The sequence below is a fragment of the Anguilla anguilla genome, chromosome 7 (assembly GCF_013347855.1).
Source record: "Anguilla anguilla isolate fAngAng1 chromosome 7, fAngAng1.pri, whole genome shotgun sequence".
Taxonomy (NCBI): Eukaryota; Metazoa; Chordata; class Actinopteri; order Anguilliformes; family Anguillidae; genus Anguilla; species Anguilla anguilla.
Window position 1 is genome coordinate 41,793,312 of NC_049207.1, and position 19,302 is coordinate 41,812,613.

Below are 19,302 nucleotides of genomic sequence, written 5' to 3' on the forward strand. Positions count from 1 at the left end.
ATTCCAGGAGTGTACTTCTGCCAGCCATTTCTGTCTAATGAGCTTGCAGGGATGTGCTGTCAGAGTAGGCAATGAGAATCACAGGCATAAGGAAATATTGATGATAATAATAATGCAAAATTTTGATTTTAGTTTTCTTCCTTGCCATGCTCTGTATGTGAGCAAATGTTTTGTCGAATTTCTCTATGTGAGCTGCACTTCGGCTAGATTGCCAATAAAGCATTACATTTTAAAACCCCATGGATGAAAAAACCTGATGGAAAGGCACAGTGCTTTCTCCAGAACATTCTAGACCACATAGCTCACTGTTTGTGACTAGTTTATGTGAATATGACCAAAATGTATATGCTGCAGACAGTGTGTCATGAAAATAAAAGTTGATGAAAAATCATAAACATAAATGTAATATTTTATTTTTGCTGTGTTTTCACTTGGTAGGCAGTTGATAGCCAATGTCTATCCTGAATTTTAAAAAAGCCCCTGTGTGCTTACTGCAATTGTTTTACCAGTGGAGTTTGGTGCAATTGCATTCTATAATAAATATTCCCTGTGATTCCCTTGTCTGTCATCACTTAAGGTTATAACCCTATTTAATGAGCTCTAACGATGGAGGTAGGTTTGGTCAGGGACTTAATTTGTATATTAGTTTTTGATATGGCATATACTATTATTGAAATGTGATGACTGCTGCAAATAATTGAAATGACAAGCTTTGTAATGATGTGTTTGAATATTAATTAGCAATTCTCTCATGCCTCGTCTTCAGGGAGATGGAGTAATTGAGTTTGTTTCTCTGATCAATTCAGGCAACAATTATTAAACTAAGCTTGTCTCTAGATTTGATTTTTTTAAAAAGCTCAGTAATGATGCACAAGTCTATATTCCTGAAGTGTTCATGCAGCACCAATGAGCATCACAACATATTGCATTGCAGTTACACAGATCCTAATGAATGCAGTATGTTTTATATGCGATGCCATGATATTTTAAGACTTCAGAGCATACTATAGCGTTTCAATGAAATCTGCCTTCAAAGGAAAGGTGAGTGGATTTAGTTCAATCCTCCAATGCCTGTTACTGATCACTAACCCCATGCAGGGTTTGTACAATAATGAAATATGAGAGGAAAGTCCAGAATGAAACATGGTATTACTCATTTGGTAGAAAAAACTTTTTCTCCTTTTCTTCCCATCTCTTTTTTTCTGTAGCACAATTAGTCAACCGTGCTTCTGACTGACTCACAGGCTTCTAAAGGTTATGGCTTTACTTCTCAGTTGGCGTGCTGGAATTGTAGCCTTGAGCAAGGTGCTTAACCTGATGCTTCAGTAAATATCCAGCTGTATAAATTGATTGTATGTAAAAAAAAAAAAATATGCAAAAAGCTAATGGCTACAATTTGTCAAACACACAGCCATATAAAGAAGAAAAAACTGGAATTACTTGAGCAACTTGAGAAACTTCTTGGACAGATCTCTGATCTCCCCCTTTTTTAAAAGTTATTTGTCAATATGAAAACCCAGGATGAAGAACAACAGAGTGGCATGACTAAATGTTGGAAAGCATGATTCTGCTTTGGCGTAGTTCTCGTTTTGGTTTTGTGAAACACTTTAAGGAACAAGTAGCAACTTGGCATCTTTTTTGTTTCAGTAATTTGTCATACTTTTAGAATTAGACTTTAGAGATATAGAGATATAGATATAGAGATATTGAACTTAAAGAGTCTTTATCTACATGCATTGGCTTTTTTATTACAATGAAAACATTCTTGTTGAAGTTAATGCTGAATTTATAGCTCAGGTATTTGGTTTGACACCCCTTATACATTTTGGACATTCTGTTCCAACACCTGGCTCAGGTTTTACTTCCTGGGAAATGAACCTGAAGCCTTTGTGTACTTTCTGTAACCACCATGACACACTGCTACCACTGAGAACAACTGTACATCTTAGACCTGCCCCAAAGCAGCCTAACCCAGAATCAGTACAAATCCACACCATCTTTGACATTGGTGCTGATGGACAGTGATAAGAACTGAATGTATGTTAAAAATGAATAGTACCATACAGACATTACGACACCATAGCGGTGAATAAAATGGTTACAATATGGATATTAGTTTGATTTTATTTATTGCTTAATAAAAAATATATATGTCTTGAGGTGGAGACTGATCATGCTTGATCTGATATGTTATGATTGAAATCTATTGAAGCAGAAACAATAGTTTGTCTGAGTTCATAACTCTTCTGGTTCCGAGAGAAAGAGAGACACTGCCCATATTGTATTCAGGTCATATTTAAATTGATTCAGATTTATGTTTCTTATATGAAAGTATTAATTAAGTGAGCCAGAATGCATTTAAATCACATTTACACATTGTACTGAATAAATCAGTTTAATTAATAATGAACATTGTTCATTTGCACTTTTCCACCCAAAAAACACTATTTATCAAGGCATAACATAGATCATTTTCCAATCGGTATTGTGCATTGTATAATGACATGCATGACTGATTTGAAATTGACTGTCATAATCTCACCTGTAATTTAAATAATAGAAATATTGTCTCCTTCTTTTGTGCATTAGATTCTACCAGTACAAAAGATGGAGTCGTAGTGATGGTTTGATCTAAACTCAAAATTTTAATGTGGATGACAAAAAAACAGTAAAATGTCCATTATTTCCTTCAAAACTCAGATAAAGAAATGGAAGTTACAGTCATTTTTGCCTGGGCTGTTATACAATTAATATTCATATCACAATATGTGTACATCAGTCACATTGATGACATGAAATGCTTGAATGATACTATTGAAAATTCACAAAGGATTGCCTTTCACGTGGTTGGTAATTAAATGCAATCGCACTTGTAATGGGCCTTCTTGAAAATTCATCAAATAATGCTGCCATTAATACTGATTACCCACACACCTTCAGGAGATAATTAAGACCTTAAATATGGGGTTCTCCTGAGTCATGGTGCCAGCTGTGGGCACATGATAGAACCATCAGTTAGCGGCAAAGACAATTAGAAACATAGACAAAACTCAACCCACTCAATGGCTCCTCAAAGAGACTTTTAATTTGAGGGCTTTTAATTTGACAGATATTCAGCAGCATTTTGTACCAGAATTATTCAAATATAGTTCATGATAATACCCCCTATGGTCAGGAATCACAATGCGTAATCTGCGTCACCCAGGAAGGCAGGGTATCAATTGTGGAGTGCTCCCTACCTCATGACACTGGTAGATCACACAGATACTGCCTACCCATGCCTACCATGAAAGATGTAAGGCCTTTTCCATAATAGCCCTAGAGCTCAGCTGTTGTTGCGGAGCAAAAAAATGTGCAGAACAAGAACTAGCCTGCACCCTTCCATATGGATTGGGGATATTGTAGCATGGGTGTAACAGTTGCTATGAGGTGCTGTACATTTTTCAATCGAGACAATATATGGATTAAAAAAATCAAAAAAGAAAACAATTGGAATTTAATAAAAACAAATTACAGCCACAGTCACATGGATGTAAACACATAGACTCAGTCTGCACAAATGAGTTTTTTTTTTTTTTTTTTTTTTTTACGGAAAGGTTAATTTATACGCTTCCATGGACTGGAAAGACTTTTCCCACATAATATTCCAAAGGACCTGACTGGATGTAGGGGTGTAGTCACGTAACTTCTGTCCCTATTTTAACACTATTTTCAAAGTTTTTAGGCTTTGATATATAGACCATTTTGGAGCATATGTCATATTTATGTCATGACAGTAGTGCATGCATTATGGTGGCAGAAAACAAGTACACTGGTACACTGAGGGAGAACAGATTGCACTGATGGTAGGCTATAATTTGTAGTTTCTGTGTCTGTAATGCCCATTTCATATCAGGTAATGTTTCTCCAGTGCTCAACACAAAAAATCCAAAAAAATATCAAATAGGCTAACAGTTAATGGTACAGTTCCAAAAGTTAGCATTAGCATTCATAATGGGGAAAACCATTGACTGATATTAGCTGGCAACCTTAGCACGTAGGCAGGAGTAGTATGTAAACAAACCAAAACGCCAATGGAAAGTTTACAACATCATTCAGTTTATGAGGCAAGCATAAAATTATTAAACTGGAATATGTCTCCACGGTATATATCCAGATAGCTTGCAAATCTCTTAGCTGGCCCGACAGTGCGGAATTTGGCCTGAATCAGCGCTGATCTGGCTGGCTATCTGGGTAGCTATATGCACAGCTACCTGAGAAATGGCCTACGTATCATTCCCAGAATGAACAAGCGCAAACTTAGCTAAGCCTAAACTAACCCTGCTTTCAAGTGATTTTGGGTCAAAGCTAGTCGTACTGCACCTAGCTAGAATCCCGTTTTCCCCAGCTTGATCATCCAAAATAATAAGATGTTCCTGTGGATTTTCCTGGTGGGAAACTCGTGTACACCGTAAATCCGACAGCAATGCAAAGCAGCATTAGCCTTAGCTAAGTTATCCGTTACCTGACAAGATAGTTACCTCAGTATAATGTAGTGAACAACGCTCACTAGCGGATCCTTATTAGTATAATTCAATTTGTCTTGGTGCCGACAGACTTTCTTTTGCTACCACCGCTGCATTAGACAAACTGCCAGGATACCGTTCTTCTGCCACCAGTTTGGCTCCACCCATAAAATATGTCATTGTGTATTACTAACCCCAAATTGTCTATTTGGAACAATATTAGGAACATTTTTTGGAGCAGCAGAGCACAAAAATTGCAGTGAGAAACACTCAGAAAGATGTCATGTTTACCAAGGGATACTATGCAGTTCTGTGCACCTCCATTCAGGTGCACATTCATACTTTATTCATCCATCATAAAATCAAACAACAATTTCAAAAACATTGTGTCTGGTTGACTTAGATAAACATTAGCCGCATAGCTGTCCTGGCTTCGGCTTTAGCACTTTACCAAAAAACATTGTTTACTGACAAACACTGGCGTTAGTCTAGCTTAATGATATAATGTTTAAATATCTTCATCTGAAAGGTCAGGTGCTGGCTGTCTTCGTTCGGCAAAGTGGCTCCAGAGCAGTCATGTACTCGACAGCCGAGATTGGCACTCAACCATTCCAATTATCCACATCACTGACCGCCGCGTCTTTTGAAACCGAACGCACCATTGCGCTGTGCCACCTCAAAAGCCTCCCGTCTGATTGTCTAGCTAATGCGGTCTGGCTTTGCTAACACCCCAATGTCGAATCGCTCCAGTGACACCGTCTTTCTCTATTGTTGCAGCACAGCATCTGTCTGAAGTCATAGCACGTAACTGAAGAATTCTTTCCCCCCACTTGACACCTCAGCCTGGAAATAGAATACACATTTGCAAATCTATCCGATGTCCCCGTGTAGATTTTTTGTGGTGTCCCTCGTCCTTGTCCTTCTTTATAACAGAGAAACTGTGTGAGCCAAATTAGGTTGATCCAGCAACAGCCTATCAGGAGGCCACTGGCACATGACTGCCACCATCGTAGGTTGGAAAATGGGGTAGCCTGATAATGTGTGTTTGCCAACTGAATCAGGCAAGCAGTTTGGGCTGATGACTGGTTTTGCTATAAAGCTCCATATTTACAGAGTGGGAGTACATATTTGCACATAAATTACACAAATAAGAGAAGTCTAATGAGAAGATCCATGAAAAAGCTCGTTTAATTCACATTAGATTTAATAAGACTGCTACAGTAGGTTTCAACAGTAAATAGTCATTATATTCAAAGCTTTCTCTAAAACAGAATTTCGGGTTCACAGTGAAAAATCTCCTAACATCATAATAATAATGATAATAATAATAATAATCATAATCATAATCATAATAATCATAATCATAATAATAATAATAATAATAATAATAATAATAAAATTTCCAAATAATAATCAGGCTGAACAGCCAGGCCCCAGGTTATAAGAAAAAAAAAACTAGCTTTGTGAGATGGTATAGTATAAACAACATTGCCAAAACACAAAAAAGAGGAAGCCTGTCACAGATGGTGCAGTATATTTACAATTTGATGTTTTGCTTGTATAATTTGATCTGTTGTATAAGATTATATACACAGGTATATTCATCCCCTCGAAAGACAATAAAACAAAACCAGCGTTTCTCACGTTCCTGTGCACTTCAGTCCAAAGCTCTCTTCGACACGGCGGCTTAGGTGAAGTCCTTGGAGACGGCCTCGATGAAGTTGGGCGCCGACATGAGGATGGTGAAGGTGCAGATGATGGAGAAGAGCGAGAAGGCCACCAGGCAGAGGCGGTCCACCACGGCCGCCGCGAACTTCCACTCGCCGCAGACGGCCTCGCCGTGGTCCTGGTCCCGGAAGCGCTGGGCGATGTACTGCACCTCCTCCAGGATGAGCCCGATCTCCGGGGCGGCCTCGCCCAGGACGCGGCGCCGCTCCCGGTCCTCGGCCGGGGAGAGGGACCCGGCGGAGCGCCCGCAAGCCACGCCCGATTCGGGGCTCAGGGTGCAGCACGGGTTCTCCATGCTGTGGTAGCTGAAGTACATGTTCATGTTGCCGTTGGCGCTGGCCGCCGGCTGGCCCGCCCCGGCCGCGCTCATCTCCATGCTGCCGCTGCCACTGCCGCCGCCGCCGCTGGAGTGGGCGTGGCTGTACTTGTAGCCTATCAGCTTGCGGTTCTCCCCCGGCTGCTTCATGCGCAGGAACCAGGCGCACCAGTTCAGCAGGACCACTCGCACCTGTGGAAAGGCGGGAAGATAAGAGGGCGAGGAGACAGAAGAACACACTACGATAATGGCCCGTTACATTGATGACTCCATTGATGACACACTCAAACAGCAACCTAGTTTACAAGCTTACATTTTGCATGCAATATATTCATATAGCAGGACATGTATTGAGGTAATATAGGCTAAGTAGGTAGCAGGGTGATGCATTAGGACTCCTATGGGGATCTGCGATTGTTACAAGATTTTAAAACAGTGCTAATGTATGCAAGTTTCATGTTAGCTACTTTAGAAGGTAAACTGTGTGAAATGCTGCTCTTAAAGTCTCATTGCACATGGCAAATGTAATGCTTTTACACAACAGAAAGCACGCACGTCGGATTAGCTAGTGTTACCCAGAAAACTGTGGAAATAGGGAGTGTCTTTCAGCTTTGCAACATGGGACTTAAAGAGCTAAACTAGCGAAATAATTTATTGGTATGATATGAATCTTATATACACAGACTCACATTTAAGAAACGTTAATAGAAATAAATTAATTAACGTCTGAATGCAGGCAAAATATATATACATTTATTAACAAATTCTGTCATCCCAATCCCTCCCTCTAGTTCACAATTTCAATGACTAACTTTCAATTACTAATCAGCATTCTCATTTCAATTGTCTGCACCTATTGTGGTAAGGATGATAAAATAACATTTGAGTAAGCCAAGACTAGTTATTAGAAGTGGATTTAAGCTGTTGTACCTTCCAAAACACATCAACATGACATCAACAACTCTTCTCAGTCTGTAATGACACCTCCGCCACAGAACTGTTCTGAACCCAGCCAGTCTATGTTGGAAATGTAAATTTATTCTTATTTCTGTAAGGATGGCCATGAGGAAACGTACAGTGTTGATCATTCGCTTGGTGGGGGCCCATATCTGCAATCTACCTTTTACACAGCCGAGTTTTTCATGAAGGCAGTTCAGTATAAGGATATTTCCGGAGACTACAACAGCAGTCTCATTGTGTCTTATTTGAATTTATTTTAACAGCTCTCTGCTTTATAAGTCCATACTTCTTTCCAGAGGTCCACATTGCTGCTGTGTGACCTCATTGACTTACCCACTTGGGCATCTTGCCACCGTGAGGGTCGTGATGGTGGAACTGGAGGACAAGAACGGTGACCACCACAGACAGTCCCACGATCATCATGGTACTGGCAAAGTACTGAGCTGAAAGACAGAAGAGCTATTTTAGAGTGCTACTCTATAAGAGAACAGTGGAGATATCTCACAGGCATGTTTGTGCTTCCGTTGTCACAAGAATAGGCCCTCACATTATTCTCCTACTCTCACACTCGCTGCCTGTGATTTCCACCCAAATGCCCACAGACATGCATTCACTGTCCTCTATTAACAAGCCATTACAGTGTCTCTTCCCTTGATATAGACAACTTTAAGATGTGGATGGGTTTGAATAGATCTTTCTGTCCAATTACACCGCACTCACTTTAATCAGTCCTGAAATTCTTTGAAGCCTTTGTAGTTGTTAGAACCAGCACTCTCAAAACTTCAGATTATATATTTGATCCGTCAATCTCCTTTTCAACCACTCAGACTTCTAAACTCTCACTGCTTAGCATCATGTTTTATTCTATTTCAAGAAAGACTGAAAGTCAACCTTCTGGCTAACGCTATTAATTCCAGCCAATAGCATTGCTTTTAAGGGCGGCAAAGCCAAAGGTTAAAATGATGGCTTTGACAACACACTGAACACCATTCTGGAGATAATTAAGCTGACATTGACTCTGCACTCTCAAAAGGAAGCAGACTCAGTTTACACCTCATTTGAGTTTATGAGAAAAGAGCTTCCATATATATATATATATATATATATATTATTATTTATTTTATTTTTTTGGACTTTGTCTGATCAGTACTACACTGTTTTCTCTGCAGCTACCCTTACCCATAATTATCAGGGGTACACTAGCTGTGGACCCCTGATTAATTAATGATTTAACTAATTTATTAATTAATTTAATTTAATTAAACAGCGCAGACATTATCAGCCATGATTTAAAAAATTGAAAATAGAAACATGAGCACAAGCATGCATAAAGGGAACAGTGCTTTAAATTATCATATTGGCCCTTTTTCAAAAGTCAGTTTGACATTAGGCAGCCCTGAGTCTCCGTCAGCACTCATAGTCTCGTCAGCATCCCAGAATGCATTCTCTGAGGCCGTGTGGAGAAGCTCCACCCTTATAGGACAGATTGAGTCTGATAGGCTTCAGCTGTGATATCCCTGCATGGCCCAGCCACAGCCTGGGCAACACACTCGTGCCCAAGGGGACATTTTACTGGTCTGGTGGTTGTGCACCTGCTGATGCAAGGTGCAGGAAATGCCTCTCTGTGGCTCAAGGGGGCGTTTGCACAGTCGGATGGTTGCATGCCAGCTGCAATGTTACCAAAATGAAGTGAACTTTCTGCGTTTGGCTCAGATAGGGAACCAACGTGAAAGCACTTTTTATGACCACTGTGTAGTGGAGGCTTACATTATCCTTGCAATATGACACAAATGCCACTATATGATATCATAATGCATATCTGTCACATGCTGGCTTTATGGACTATACTATATTATGCTTTCGGATATCTCTGCACATTCTGGAACAACAACGAAGCTCTTATGTTGTGCAATCATTGCAGGCAAAAGTTATCATACATTGTGGCATACTTACCTCAAAATAATACATTTGAAGCAAGTTATGTTTGTTCCTTCCTGTTTTAACATCAACCTCCTCAAAGGTGCAGATATAACAATGTTTTCATTATGGTAGTTTCAGGGCCAATATAGATTTGCAGGGCCATGCTTTCCATGCTTTCCAAGGATCAGTATCTGATCATTCTGATTGTAACCAGGACAGAAAGGAAGTAGGAAACTCACCAATGAGAGGGACGGAGTCCGAGGTGGCTGGCATGATCTCGGCTACGAGCAGCATGAAAACAGTCAGGGACAGCAGGACAGTGATTCCTGAGTAAGGAAGAGGAGCATGAATGAACACATATTTCATGTTCATATACACATTCATCTCCCCTTTCCACCCCCACTACGCACACACACATTGATTGTTGCAGGTGTACATCTCCCTGACTTCACGGTGGACAGCCAGCTCAATAGCCCAATAGCTACACCAATGGGATCACAGGACCCGGCAGAATCAGGTCATTAGGTTAACTTGTTAATGTCAGTGCCTTGTCTGCATTGATTAACAGTTGGGAGGAGCAGGAGGATAATATTATGCCTGCTTCCTTGGTGGAACAAAGGATGAAAGGGTGTAAGGATGAAATATCCTTGGGGAAATCTACTTCACCTTTATCCTACTCTAGTAAGACGAGAATCCTTGCCTTGACAGAATCAGAAAACATTTGAAAAAATTACTTTTCTTTTTCTTTGAAAGGTCAGGAAAGGTCACTGCTATCTATCTAAATGGGCAAAATTTAGCGACAAGTGACAACACACTTTATCACATTAACAGTGAAATATGTCAGCCTGTTTGAATAAAGTATCTCTTGCTGATATCACAATTTGTAATATATGCTTTTTATAATATATCATATATTAATTTATAGAAGGTCATCCCAAATATGTCTATGTATAATATGTGTATAGCATGTTAAGATAAATTAGATCTCAACAGGTTTTGGAAACGGGATCTCGGACAGCAATATGAAAGCTCCGTTGTGTCACGCCCTAACAGAACGCCCCCGCCCGAGCCTCACCCAGAGAGATCTTCTCCCCGGAGTCCGCGGGCAGCAGGAAGACCAGCAGGGCAAGGCCGGAGATGAGCACGCAGGGGATGAGCAGGTTGAGGCCGTAGTAGAGCGTGCGCCTGCGCATGGTCACCGTGAAGGTCACGTCCGGGTACGGCTCCTTGCAGCACTCGTAATACAGCTCGTTCCTCTTCGACGGGACTCCTGCGAGCCAGGTATACACTCACTACATTTACTAGGCAGACGCTTTTATCCAAAGCGACGTACGATAAGTGCATACCGAAGGTCGTTGGAACAGCTACATAACAAATAATACATTTTTTTAGGATTGTTAACGTTCACTTTGTATGTGTGATTTCTGGAGGTCAGAAAGTCCAAGGGTCAAAAAGTATAGTCCTGCCATGTGTTTTGTCAAACAGATTTCACTAATTGGTTGTACATCCTGGCTGAAGAATTGTGCTAATTAGCAAATCCAGCTGACTGGAACAAAATACTGGGCAGGACTTTTACTTTCTGAACCCGGATTTCACACCACTGGTTTTTGAACATGCATATATGATGGAGTTCATGTAATAACTGGCAGTATCAAGTTTTATCCTGAATCCCTGCTGGGTGAAGTATTTTTGAATGCTGAGGACAGTTTTCAGCTCAGTTACAGCTGAGGAGAAAATAACAGTTTTATTTTAGATATTTAATCCAATTAAAACCCACATAATTTTTCTACATAAAGAACAATGACATCAACACCTCCACTTCACTGTATTTATCGTTTTTCTTCCTGAAATGAGAACGTGTCCTCCATTCACTTTAAAAATTTTTTTATTCAAACAGAGAGAAAACAGCGGAGGTTACACATGGAAATAGGATCACACCATATACAGATAGTGCAAACATATTTTCAATAAATTTTTTAGTTTAAATAAATCTTTAAAAACTTTGCTCAACCAGAGTAGAGTGCACAGTCGGATTCTGCCATTCTGAAACGTTAATCCATCTGACCAGTGCAGTCATGAGTTTGAGCCTGTATTTGTCTCGTTGGACTCCTCCTGCTCACCCCACGGCATCCACAGCCTTAACCTCACCAGCATCGGGCTTGGTGTTTAGCGCTGACTGCTGAGATCACCACCAAGTCTGCCATCTGCACATGGCCCCCTGCTCGACGCCAGCAGACGCCGCGGAACGCAGCTCGCTGGCACCGGCTACGCAATTACCAGACTGCGCCCAATTAGCCTCGAACGGGAGATAGCGACCGGCACCGCCAAACGGCCCGGAGAACGAGAGGGGACGCCGAAAACAGCCGGAGAGATAAAGAGGGAGAAGGGCCTTAAATCTGCCCGCCGGGTAATTTGCCCGGCTCGCCCCCCCCCCCCCCCCCCGACGCCTTATTAAGACGGTAATGCTCTCCTCGTTACGGGCGTGACGCGAGCTCGATTCCGGATCGGGGAGGAGAGCCGCGCGCCGCCTGCCGACCTCTCCGTTAGCGATGGCGCGCGATCGATGCCCGCCACGGCAGTCGATCGCGCGGAAGAGGACGACGTCGGAGAGGTGGCCAGAAGGTTCTTTCATTTAAAGGACACCTCAGATGACCCCATGAGAACTGCATGCCTTTCCATACAGTATTCGTCACTAGGAGACCAGAGAAAGTCCAAGAGCAAATAAGAAGACGGGGAAAAAGTATAACATTTCTGTGCAAAATGGATGTCAAAGTGTCCGTATCGTCCAGACAATACACATTTTGAGTCCTTATTTCGTCATGATTATGTTTTCCTAAGCCACGATACTAATTGACGAATCATAGAAGGATTAAGATTGAGACAGGAAAGATAATAATTAAGCAGCACATTACAGGCTGGAAAACATAAAAATGAGGGATATCAAGCATGAGTACTGTAAATCAGGTCACTGGAACAGCTTGTTTGTGTGTGTGTGTGTGTGTGTGCATGTGTGTGCGTGAGAAGGTGTGTATGTGTGCAACTACTAGAGAATAAGGGTGTATTGCACATAATTTCCAAATAAAAATAATGAATTTATCACAATTCTCTCAAGTATCTTCATACATTACACATGTCAAAGTAAATGTCAGTAATATCCCAACAGAGCTGGACAGACACAATGGTTTTCCTGGCCTGTCACCACCCATCAGCAAAGGGGGTGGGGGAAGGCTTCTCTCCCAGAGTGACAGAGTGAAGCCTGAGAAGGGTCGGCCAGCCTTACCCACGAGGTCCCACTCCCCATTTGGGATGTAGGTGGAGATGTCCACCGACAGCATCTGCAGGTCCAGCAGCCAGCCGTTGTAAGTCCAGGAGCCGAATTTCAGGTTGCACTTCTGAACGTCGAAGGGGAACCAGCGCACGTCGATGTAGCAGGTGCTCTTCAGGATCCCTGCAGTAGCCATAGAGACAGGGGTACATTATTTTACAAATAATTTTTCTGACCTCTGTGTCTATATCTGATGTACAACTGGCCTCATTTACACATGCAGTATAATATCTATAATATATCCATTTAGATGTTTATGTCTTGCTGCTATAATTGGAATAGCACATATAGCACAAATTACATTTTATTTTCTTAATATAAAATTTGAATACATTTTTATATTTATTAAAACAAATTGTAAAAAGCAGCTGAGCATTTGCAGTGTTGCAGAAATTGCAGATGATACCTTTGCGTAGCCCTGTAATTTGAAAATGTCTCCATCTTCCAAATCCTAGCACTCAGGAGAGCAGGAACACCTTGCATGCAAAGGTTTTTTTCTTTTTCTTTTTTTCCCCCCAGCCCATTAAGTTTAAAACAGTGCATTGTTTAACTCTGTCAGATCAGCATCACCTCACCTGGGGGAATGTACTGGCAATACCCTGATGCGTTGACCAGAACATTGGTGTGAAATGTGGCGTCAAACCTTTCATCTGCACTGCAGGTTTAAAGAGAAAACAAAAATCATTGTGGGGTCATGCCTGTGACTGAGGTCAGACTAATGACAATGGATTTCATTAGACCAATGACTGTCAGTTGAGACTAACGGCAGTGGGTTCAGGCTAATAAACATGGACGTGGACCAATGGCGGCAGGCCCAAACTAAGGACAACGGGTTCAAACTGAGGCTTCAGAATAATGAGCTCCCAACGAGCTGATTGGTAACTTGCACGGCAGCCTTTCACCGTTGGTGTGTGTGTGTGAATGGGTGAATGGGAGGCATCAATTGTAAAGCGCTTTGGAGAAAACCGCTACGTAAATGCAGTCCATTTACCATTTAACGACTGTGAATTGAGTTATCACAGTTGGTTTAGAACAATACACTTCCAAATGAAAAAGGAAGAGATCTTCAGGTACTCACATGCAAATTTACAATGATGCCAAAGGAACTGAAAAACGTTCCACGATAGCATTTGGTGTCACTGTAACCATTATTTCAATCACTACTCATGGTTAGTTTCATCCTTACTTGTTTCAAGGTAAAACAAAATATACAAATAAAATAAAATAAAAACATTAACTTATCCATCGCTGTTCACTGAATAGAGTGGTTTATGTCATTCTGACATCTTAAACTCTAAAAGTCATGACAACTGGGACCGAAGTCAAGGAACACTCATCACTTTCTCTATGAACAGTAATTTCACCCCTTCCCTGTCTACCGTAACCTAAAAATACATTGGCAGTAGTCTGAGTCTTACAATATAACATTTGCATGATCACATGTCAGATCCATCGCACTAGGATGTGGATTTATCGTAAGATTTTAGTGCGGCACTCATCTGAAGGCTGATGTGTGACAGATGCTGATGCTCTTCACGCAAGCCACAGATACACAACTGAGAGCAGACTGTTTGCTTTGTCACAGCTGTCTCAGATTCGGAATTCACCTGGGTGACACTCCCATATGATAAAAAAAAAAGAAGTACAAATAATTCCAGCTGTCACCGGGTGTTTAAATTGACTCAGCCAAATGTTAGTTTTCCTGTCTATTTTTGGACTGCAGACTGACTCTGAAGTATATATTTGTTGCGGGTGGAGGGTGCTTTTGTCAGAAGAATGTAGAGGAGGTTTTTTTTATCTCCTCAAGTTGGCAGTCATGCTCATCACAAATGGCACCGGTTTAACCATTTTTCCCTTTTTTTTCTCCAAGCAATTGTATTAGTATAAACAGTAATAAGTTTCCTTTTTTGTAGCGAATTCATTTCTTCTTTTTTCTCAAGAGAAAAGGGTCGTGTGGTCATTAGTCGCAACCAGTGCAGCATCAGTCCCGAACCGCTCTATTAAAGAGTCCAGATTGCAGTGCGCCCTAATGGTCAGCCTCGCTCTGAACGAGACTGATGAGGTTGGGTTTCAAGGTGGCGCTTGAACCAACAACAACAACAAGCATGCCTGACAGCAGCTTTTGTTCATACTTATTTTGCCTCTTGGCTGCACGCTTGAGCATGTGAAATAAATGCAAGATTGTATATCGCTCTCAATTTCTGCCACATCGCATAAATGAGGAATATAAATGGGTGATATTAATGAGGCAGATTTTAACAGATGGTGTGCATGAAAACAGATGAACATTATTACAATACAGTACAGAGTCTTGGCAAACGTGCCTGTGGCATGTAAGATTTCTGCACACAGTTTAAGAATATTCATGATGTTCGAAGGATAAGCTGTGAGTATGCCAAAGGGCTTTCTCACATTGCCTATCGTACATTTATAAAGGATCTGCACACTTTCAATTTAAGATAAGGCCAAAGATTCAAATGTTTTGGCACACTGCTTCGTCTGTGAAATCAAAGTTGCATGCTTTACTAATGGAGGTACATAGTACACAAAAAGGTTTGATTATTTAGCCTCATCTTTAATGAATTCATAAATATTTTATGTTGATTATAGATCTTTTTAAAATGTTTTATATTTGAAATATTTGACCTATACAGAAATGTGTTTAGCCTTAAATTTTCAATAAGATTACAAATCGGCACAACATGGATGTTGTCTGTCCTTTTTTATGAAATATTTACATTGCAACAGTTAAAATCTTGTTCAGATTAGTCAAGAGATGCTTCTTTCATCTGAAGTTTAAAGAACCATAGCTCATAAGAAAAGGTGTGTGTGGGTGGGTGTGTGTTCGTACACATCTGAGTAGTTAAGACCTGGAGCCAGGTTGAATGCAAAATAGATTATAACTAATGCAAGATGAAAGCCAGATGTTAGCAAATATTTCCTGTACTAGTGGATTTATATAAGAGTAACTACTTCACAGGATAAGGCACAGGTGGTGTAAAAGTTATTCTTCTGGAAGGTTCTGCCATTTATTAAACCTCTATGCACAGGGGAGCTACTCTTCTTCCTCATGTTCATGTGCTCTGATATCCTTATATGTGTGGAGTATGGATGCAGAACGGAAGACAGGAACTCTCCAAAATCCAGAGACATATCGATCATGCCTGGGTTTACAGTACGACCACTTGTGCTTTGAGGTACTTCAACAGAATGCAGCTGCAGAGAGCAAAGAGGGGCCTCTCTCCAAACTGCAGTCATATAGATCATGCTCGAGTTTACAGTGCAACCACTTATCCTCAGACAGAATGAGGCTGCTTATTTGATGTATGCTCACAGGATTAGAATGGACAAAAATTCAAGACATAAAAATAGACATGAAAAGTCAAGACCTTTGCAAAGCATGGCTAATTTTTCAGGAGTTAACACAATATTACAGAAATACACTTAGTGCTTGATATTATGCCCTGAAGTGCATAATAAAAAGACTTCAAATATAAAATTTGCCAGTCTTTCAGCATGTCCAATGTCTTGTTCTAATCATCCAAGCTGCCCTGTAGCCATCAAGCCATCATTGAAGATTAATGCAGAGTAAAAGTTACCTTCAGAGGGTATTTTTGCTGTTTCAGCCCAAAACTCCAGCTTGAACAGCAATCGGTGTACCTGATGTACCCATTTGAAACCAGAGTGTACTGGAGTGATTTTCTCAACTCAGACAGTATGCAGTAGCTTTGTTATACTCAACCTAGTAGTGACCTTGTTATATTCAACCTAGGAGTAGCCTTGTCATACTCAACCTAGCAGTGGCCTTATTATACTTAGCACTGCCAGATGCCTGGTTTTAGTCCAGAATTTGACAGCTGGTTTTTAATGAATTTCCTCCACTGTAACACTGGCACTATGGAGGCCCCCGATCTATCACGGGATCATACCTTCTACGACATTTGTCTTACTTCTATGAAGACATGATTATGAAAATGATTATATGTGCAGGGTCAATTTAAGAGAGGCTCCACCCATGCTGACACCCCTCTTTTCAGGCCACATCATCCCTGTTAAACAAATAAGGCAAATGCTTACTGACATAAGGTTGGTTTGATTGAATTGCATATGTCCTTAAGCTGTCTAAGTGCATTGGATTGTATTGAATGTTGTGGTTAGTCAAGCTACTGGGTCTTCATGCTGCTGAGGCTACTGCTATCGGCTTTAAATGCTATTCTAAAAGTAACTGAATACACCGAGTGACACCGAGCAATCACAATCTAAACAAACACTTTGATTAACTACTGCTAGTTAAAAAACCAAGTTACAAACAAAAGACCAACCTACATATCATTTATATGCACATCAATACACTAACACTGATTAAAAACAGACAATAAAATCCTTCGGTGATGACAAATGCAGCTCACACACACCTGAAGGTAATAAACAAAATGATAAATTTAAGCACATACCCTTGATCTAAGATTTTTTCGGTTGTTGTTGTTGTTGTTGATGTTGTTGAGATATGCAAATTATAACTGTCGTGTAGACCGGCTGTAATCGGAATGTCACAAATAAAGAATAATTTATCTTTGAAAGTACCAACCATAAAGATCTTTTCAGTTATGAAAATTTTTGTTTACTCCAAATAATAGATTTTAGGAAAATAATTGAATTAGAGTATGTCTTAATGGATGTTATGGAACTGTTCAAAAGTACAAGACACATTCAGTGTCCAGCCTTGGTAAACAATGAACATGGCGTTTGTGCACACAGCATTCTGACATCACGGTGGATGCTACATTTTTATGACACAAAGCATAGTATTTTACCGCTCTAGCTTACCCTTTCTGAGAGTTGAAATCACAGCACCGTATTTCATCTTCATATTGCTAAGAGCTACAAGATAACACACTTAAAAGATTTTGCCAGAAATGCAACCAAGCCTGACCTGTTCTCACACTCTCATTCCTCCCAGTCAAAGTGGAAGAGGGGAACTGCAGTTTGATGTGAAGGAATACATAGGTTATTTTTAGAAAACATGGACCCACAATCTAGAACACCACACTCTTCAGAAACAAAGGACAGGAGAATTGTTCTCTGAATAATCAGGACAAGCTTTGAGAAAGTGCTGTGAGAATATTTTGAAGGAATACTACTTTTGTTTTTCCTATTGTTTTTATTTTTTTATTTATTTTTAAAAATATAAATTTTCCACCCAACTCAGGGCTGTATACATCCGATTTCCACCCCAGTCGAGAGAGTTCCACTGTATGCAACCACAGCTGCACTTCATGCACAAACCACCCTGCCAGTTTGAGAGATCTGGGACAACGGCAGATTCCATTTATTTGATACAGTGATCGCATTACGCATTCAATAGAATCTTTGTCTAGATCTGAACTTTGACATTAAAAACTAATTGATTCATTAATAGATTTTTAATTAATTGTTAATTGCATGTACCTGCACCTGGGCAGCCTATATATCTCCAACTCCAGACACTTCGGTGGATACCCGCTGAATAACACTCATACCAAAACACTGGCGGATTAATTTTATTTATTTTTTTCCCCAGTGCTTCTCATTAATCTATAATTACTGTGGATCCAAATGACAGAAATCATTTGGAGCATGCTTAGCTGCATGCTTATCAGCTATTCATATCTGTGAAAGAAGGCTTAGTTGTTCCAGTTGTAATGCAGTTCTGTGATCTAGGGGTTTAAAGTCTAGCTGAGTACAATGCAATTGACCCAATATATTTTCGGTGCATACCAAAATCTATTTATCTTGGGAGGACCTGGCAAAGGAAACACTCTGGAAAAACAGAGCAAGAGCCCCTGGCCAAGTAGGCATTTAATACTGAAGGTTTTATTTATGCTTACCTCAGTAATCAGATAGGAACTCATCCATCAATAAAACCACAAATCATAGCCTATCGGCAGTATCCTATCAAAATCACTAAGCCACCTTTAATGTTGACTGACAATCTGACAGGCGTTCTTTTATTTCTGCTTTTATTTAACTTTAAAGTAAATTGACTTAAATGGAATTCAGAATCTTTCCACAAGGTCTACAAGGAAGTGTGAACATGTACTAGATGAGCTGAAATGTATACCTTAATGTGATCCCATAATTCTCCTGTTGAGCATCTGAAAGAATTCACCACAAATCATTCTGAAGCAGTCAAACGGGGTAAGTTTAAAAAAAAGAATCAGTCACGGGATCTCAGCAGGCCTAAGTGGACACAGCATCCTTACACAGCAAAAGCCATGTCATTTTCTCCACTTTTCTAACAATGACCAATTTTCTGGTTGTGACTGTGGTGACAGTGGACATACACAGGTTTCTCTACCCCCAAAGGAACACGTTGACTAAATGTCATGCCCATGAAATGTTCCCATTTGAGCTGAGGTGGACCCATCAATCATCAGGCCCCCTGTCACCCATGCCAGACTATCACATCAGAAGACCTATAATCCTGGAGGGCTGCGGTGTCTGTTGGTTTTCGGTGTGTTGTGATTATTTCAAGTCACTGATTGGCTAAAGAGTCTACACACTTTGTT

The 19,302-nt window shown here is 40.4% G+C and overlaps 1 protein-coding gene across 1 annotated transcript in view; it reads right to left on the reverse strand.

Annotated features, from left to right (window-relative positions):
* Window positions 1-3,615: 3,615 nt before the first annotated feature.
* LOC118231414 (neuronal acetylcholine receptor subunit alpha-7-like) overlaps window positions 3,616-19,302 on the reverse strand; it is a 55,297-nt gene continuing 39,610 nt past the window's right edge. The window contains exons 6-11 of the mRNA XM_035425189.1: window positions 13,330-13,409; window positions 12,710-12,877; window positions 10,505-10,699; window positions 9,669-9,755; window positions 7,843-7,952; window positions 3,616-6,741 (exon numbers count right to left, since the gene is read on the reverse strand). Coding sequence (XP_035281080.1) covers window positions 6,193-6,741; window positions 7,843-7,952; window positions 9,669-9,755; window positions 10,505-10,699; window positions 12,710-12,877; window positions 13,330-13,409 — 1,189 coding nt within the window. The 3' untranslated portion in view covers window positions 3,616-6,192. The remainder of the gene's footprint in view (window positions 6,742-7,842; window positions 7,953-9,668; window positions 9,756-10,504; window positions 10,700-12,709; window positions 12,878-13,329; window positions 13,410-19,302) is intronic.